Consider the following 6,399-nt stretch of genomic DNA (forward strand, 5'->3'; position numbering starts at 1 on the left):
GATGGGCGCTCGCAGCAGCAATCAAACAGATTCTTGATCCCTGCCTTACTCGGCTTCCCTAGGCATTAATCTGAAGACCAGGGACCGAGACATCGCCATGCTCCAGGCAATGCGTCTCAGTAGCACAAGGAGCGCAGACTACAAGGCAAACAATTAATATTTCTAATAGAAATGCCACTCTGCCTCAGGGCTGAGACGCACTGAATACAGTAAATTAAGTTTTATTGATGTACATAACTGCAGACTCTTTCTTAGCCCTTATTACTATTTAATTACATTATTACCATTACTGTTGCAATTATTATGTGCCTACTGTTCCAGACTTTTCAGATTTAGTTACTGTTATGCATAGGCACTAACAAACTGCTTATTCGCTGAGATGTTCCTGTTCCAGGTTAGACTCGGCACAGAAGCCAGGGTTATGATGATTGAAAATGAAGATGATTTTTTTTTTAAAAATCAAGAGAATACATTTCTATGGCTCAATGGACACATTAACTACATCTTTGCATAATACTACTGTCTGACATCCTAAACATCCTCTTCATAGTTCTAACATCGCTCTCTTACTGATCCATATTCATGGCCAGCCCTGTTCTTACAAGACCTTGACCCATCCCATTAACAAAACAAGGCACAAAACAGAAAAAAGGTCTGTGTTTTTATGTGCAGTTCTGTGCTACTGTGCATTTTCATTTCTCCTAATCATGTAGTCATTTGGGGATTATTTAAATCCACGCAGATTAGCAGAAATGTCATTTTAAACCACAGGCACCCTCACAGACAGCCCCTTTTAAAGCCACACAAATACTGGAGGCACGGGTAATTTAGGAGCTTCTTCCAATACAGAATTCTACAAGAATAGCTTACTCTGTAATTCAGGCTTCCTATTTTGACATCATAAAGCACATTCAGGCACAAAAACTAAAGCAGAAATCAGTCGTTAATTTTGAAAAATGCTGTATAATGAAATAAAGATCAGACATGTACAGTATTTGCAAGGAGGAAGGTCAATACAGTACCTTTCCACAGGTATTCTGAGTGCCTTTCCTATTCTACAGCAAATCCTTCTAACAGACACGTCTATATCACTGCATGTTACCTGGTCCTGCATGTTGTGTTGCTCAGTGTGCACTAACCATCTGATTTTCCGTACAAACTTCAGAATGAAAATAATTATTCTCATGACAGGAGCCCGCCTGAATGCCTGTTGAACAGAAAACGGGCCTGTGTTACAATTCCATCCCCTGTATAACACCGCTGTGGCGTCTGCTTATTAACCGCCTGTGATAATGAAGCGGTCTGGGAGATCAAATCCTAAGCAACCACAACAGAAAGTCATCAGAGGTTTCCAGGTTGAGCGATTCACTGAACTGCCATGCTGGATGACGAAGCCTCATTTTCCACTATCAGTTTACACTTTTGCAAAACCCGTGTTGACGAGGCTTCTAATCAATTGCACCATTGCACAGCGCGGCGCACGGGTCCCTGGCATTTAAAGGGCTCTAGATGTTCAAAGATGGATTGCATTATTATAAGCATGCCGTCTCACACATGGTCGTAGTAGCCGCCTGCAGAAAGCATTGCTTTATCCCCAGACAGAAGCGCTCGCGGGTGCTCTGTGACAGTTCTCAACACCGAAATTAACACACCACATCTGCAACCTCTAAATCAACACAGGTATCAGGTTTGTCACAGGCTTGTTTAGAAAAAAAAACCCTCAAATCCCATATCTTTCTAAACGACCTTCTTATAATGAATTCACATGCTCCCCTGTTAAATAAAGGAGGCGTTATCAGTTATCAGGTCACACATGTCAGAGCGCCGTCGTGGCTTAGCTGGACAGCCGGTTAAATGTACTTATAAACATGGCACCGTGTCACTGGGGCGCCCTTGGTATTGTCTGGAACTATTGTGCCCAGCTATCAGAAAGGACACCGGTTGTAACCAATCAGTTGTATCTAAGGCCGTACGCTCGGGCATTTCGAAGAGACAAAACGTTGACAGCTGTAGGTCATCACGCCAGCCAGCCAAAGTTGCCCTGAATACTGTACTTCACCGATTACTTGTCACCGATCTGGATGTGAAGAATGAACGATGCTCTAGCGCTGTCCAGTGAGGAAGGCAGTATGCCTTGTCTGTCACACACAAAAAAAAAACGCATCACTCTCCTACGGAATACTCTCATTTCGCCCAAACCCCCACGCAGGAGTTACCCTACTTTGCGTATCCGCTGATGATGCTGCGCTAGACACCTAATAATGAATGACCGCGTTAAGATTTATCAATGATTCCGCGGTACCAGACCCGCGAGGTGCAGGTGTATAATAATACCACCACATCAGCACGTTTCCCATCTGTGCTGAACAAAGGTGACAAAAACCTGTTCTGTTGCAGCGCTAGCTGGAGGAGATGTCGTTAAGTGCTCAACACAGCCAGGTAGCGGGCAGGAGACTGTTTCAAACTGACCTGAATCGTGCAGGTGTATTCCGTGTCATCCAGGAGCCTCACGGTGCAATTGTATTCTCTTTCCAGATTCCTGATGCTGCCGCTCATCAGTCGGCTCAACATCTTCTCGCACAATTGCTCGGGCTGCGTCTGGGACCAGAACAATAACGGACTGAGCACAACATAGAAACACTGTCACATCAGCCACCTCCTGCGCTCCCCCAGCTGAACGGCGGCAGAAGCGTTTGCAGCCCCGACACACGGGGTGAGCATCGTTCCCCTTCAGGATGCGAACGCACTGCGCGGCGCCTGTGCGCAACCGTGAAATAAACTCGGGACCCCGGTCGGAGCGCGGCTCGGCGCTGTAGTACAGTGTATCGAGCTGCTGTGAAACCTTCACCATTCACCGCCCGCTACTTGACGAGCGGGGCGGGCCACGGCGCCCGGAGTGACGTGCCGGCCGGCCAATGAGAAGCGGCCTTAGCTCGGCGGCACCTCCGCGGCCCAATCAGGTGTCAGGAAAGCGCTCACACTCGGGGCCCAATTACCTGCAAGGGTAGGTGGGCGCTACGCGAGAGTCTATAGGCTCCCCTTCTCCTTCGGAAACCTTCAGAGGCAACGGGCGCTGAAATGCGGCATTCGTCCGTGCTCTTGCCACGCTGGGGATTTGAAACGTGTCGGGTTAAAGGCATCGTTTATTATTACACACACGGCTTCGTCCGTCCAGCGCCTTCCCAGTTTCCGAGTGTTTTTTTTTTTTCCCTCGGCTCCCTTAGCATCCCGGATTGTCCAGTCCGGGATGCTATTCGATCTTATCTGTTATCTGTTTTATTCGATCTCATCTGTTGATTTGGTTTCGTGCTCCGCGTGTCCTCACGCGTCCGAGTCAGTTTGGGTTTCCGTGTGCCAGGGCGCACATTTAAGATACAACGTAACAACACCTCGTGTCCCTGCGGGTGGTCATGCTCTCAGAGACGCTTGTTGTGCACAAAGATCGTCCCAGAGCGCCAAAGCCATTAACGCCGAGGTGAATAAAAGGTCTTTGTCCTCCCGGCTCTTTGTCCGCAGATGTTCAGTGTCAAGGCACGGTCTGGGCTATTCTGCGATCGAGCTGCGTGTCTCTGTTCGTTTATATGTCATGTTTATGTCGACCGCACCATCTTGATGAAAAATGTTAAAGTTTAACCGGTTTGAGGTTATAAGATAATGAACTGCGCAGTCTTTAAACGCCCTGGTCTTGCATAACCTGTTGTGTGTTCTGTGCTATGAAAGATGTAAGACGAGGCTCGGGCCGTAACGTTATTTGGCATCACTGCAGGGGAAGGGGAAAAAAAACCCTTGTATCTTTTTTTTTTTTGTAAAAGCACATATCATATAAAAAGGTACTTTAATTTCAGTTGTTACATATCAGGGCAGGCACCAGCATCTGTGAGCGCTGATTTGAAAAAAAAAAGATGCTAGGATTATAGTCGCAGCCGCTATAGCTGTAGTTTATGAAGAGAACCGACAGAAGGAGCTCAAAACACTGCAGGCAACAGCGAGCTCAGTGCTCTTCGGGTCTTATCCGATCTCATCTGTTGATTTGGTTTCGTTCTCCGCATAAATTAAAAAAAAAAAACAGCCTTAGAGTTTGTGCTCTAAAATATATGCAAACATCGTCCTGCGTACTCCCATAGACATAAGAAATCACTACAGCAGGTATCTAAGCACTGGCCCTGGTGTGAAATTCGACTGAAATCAGAGGTTCGGTAGTTTTCTTTACAAATTAAAACTCGACTGTGATAAATAAAACAGTGGACACATAGATCGCTGCGGATTCAATGCTGCCTGATTTAAAAAAAAACAGCTGGGTAAGTCGATGGAATGTCATATAATAGGTTGTCCAAGTGCTGCCAGGGGTTAATATTTTAAGTAAAGCGAAATGAAACTCCCTGAGGGAAAGATCTATGGAGAGGATGTAAAAAGGAATATACAAATAACAAAAAATGAAAATGAAGCAGAGCTCAAGCCTGTGGTATAAACACATCTGAGCAAGGCCAATCCAAGAGCAGCTCAAGAATGTGAGACTTGTAAGGACTTGAAAGATGTCTTCAGGGATCTTTCGTCTTTATTCTGACAGAGATGATCTCTAACACGAAGACCTAAATTTAGCTATGCCAACAGAAAACATAAAGGGGGAGTCCACGACGATTAAGCTGTTATCAGAGCTGTCGCCACAACACTCCCTCAGTCTGTCCTTGGCTCTGGAGGTGAATTTAGGGGAACTACATGTTCTTCCATTTCTCAAGGGAACCAGAACCGGACCCGGGTCCCGGAGTCTGTGACGTCAGTGCGGGACTCTTGTGAACATCTCCAGTACTTCAAGAGCTGGCCTGCCTTTGCTCAGATCACCCAGATCGTTGTATACAAGGGATAAGGGAAAGAAACTTCATCCGGCGCTTTTCTGTATATTTGTCTTAAATTTCTTCTTGTTGAAAAACCTTTTTTGTTGTTTTTTTTTCTTTTTCTTTAAAAGTAAATGTTGTCTTTCTCCGAGATAGCAGCAGGAGAGGAAAAAAACAAGCAAACACATGTCAGCCAAGGAGAACCATTAAACGTGAAGAGAGTTTCATCTTTTATTTATTGGCCTTCCATGCATAATGCATTAATTACAGCTTTATTGGATACATTTACTAGGAACAAGGAACCTCTTTGGAAGCAAAATTATATGTATGTGCATATATATGATTAAGATTGTTTAGGTTCATATACTTAATATTCTGAATTGTCAGTGCATGGAATTCTTTTTGAGGTGAAAATGATCATAACTTGGATTAAAATGTTTTTTTTTTGCCCAAGATAAAATGACATGATTTTGCCCACAAAATATTACATGCATCCGAAGTTCATTTTTACCCTGTCTGAATCCACTGTAAGTAGTTGTATGGCTGAACCTAGAGGGATATCTTTTTTTGATCAGTTTGTGATTGTAACAAGGCTAGCTCTAGCCTCCTTAATACATAAACATAAAACTGGCTCGTCTGATAATTCAATGTGCCAAGCAAATGAAAATGGAAAATACCTACTTTGTGTAATGCCATCTCTGCAACAGAAGAGTATTGCTCTTCAGCACTGTTAACCTCAATGGAAAATAGCTGGTAAATCCACTGGAGTACTCAGCAGTGTAAAGTTAATTAAACTGGACTGATGTGTTATCCCTGATATTGCGCTTAGTCGAGGACATTATCTCATGCTCCTGTTGCATTCCCGCCCCCTGGTGGTGTCTCTGGGACATAGCTACTTAAAACACAAATGCTTATGAAACGCTATGGCTTGGCTTTCTAATACAGAGTCTTGTGAAGGACCACTATATCTACAGGTGTAACTACAGTGTCTACAGTTTGAACTGTTTTAACCCTCCTGTGTCAGTAGACCCTTCATAGGTAAAATATTTGTTCCATTCTTCTGATGGATGGACAGATTTTGACCTCGGTGCTATACAAGGTCTAAGGATGCAAAGTGCAGCCAAAGCCATTAGACTGTGGTTCTGTCAGACTGACGTGAAGCACATAACACCCGCTTGTGTGAAAGAGAATCCTCTTCACGGACTGCTGGGGGAAAAAAATGGCTTTTTTAAGGACGGAAAATGACCTCCGGCTCTGTCTTTCTCCCATCAAGCTCCTGTCTCTCTGTAGCGCACACAACACAGCTTCTTCATAGTGTAGCACCAGGGCGGAGGAGCCTGTTGCTATAATACTCCTGTGTTGTCATCGCTGGGCTCTCCGTGGTTGTACCAATCGCTCTTCCACTTCACTTCTGCTAGAAAGCGAGTCGAGTTCAGATGACCCCGCTGACGTGGTGCGGTAGCACACGGAGAGACTGGGGAACCCCGGCTTTCAGAGGCAGGGTAAAGGGGCGTCAGCTCGTGAGCTATAAAAGGAGACCGTTCATTCCGCTAGGAAAAGCAGCAGA

The 6,399-nt window shown here is 45.0% G+C and overlaps 1 protein-coding gene across 3 annotated transcripts in view; it reads right to left on the reverse strand.

Annotated features, from left to right (window-relative positions):
- The window catches only part of LOC148659371 (FERM domain-containing protein 5), a 127,985-nt gene extending 125,380 nt beyond the window's left edge, over nucleotides 1-2,605 (reverse strand). For all 3 annotated transcript variants that reach the window (XM_088641526.1, XM_088641527.1, XM_088641525.1), the window contains exon 1: nucleotides 2,470-2,605. In XM_088641526.1, coding sequence (XP_088497652.1) covers nucleotides 2,470-2,571 — 102 coding nt within the window. In that variant the 5' untranslated portion in view covers nucleotides 2,572-2,605. The remainder of the gene's footprint in view (nucleotides 1-2,469) is intronic.
- Nucleotides 2,606-6,399: the final 3,794 nt, after the last annotated feature.

Source organism: Lepisosteus platostomus, chromosome 7, assembly GCF_059453375.1.
Source record: "Lepisosteus platostomus isolate fLepPlt1 chromosome 7, fLepPlt1.hap1, whole genome shotgun sequence".
Taxonomy (NCBI): Eukaryota; Metazoa; Chordata; class Actinopteri; order Semionotiformes; family Lepisosteidae; genus Lepisosteus; species Lepisosteus platostomus.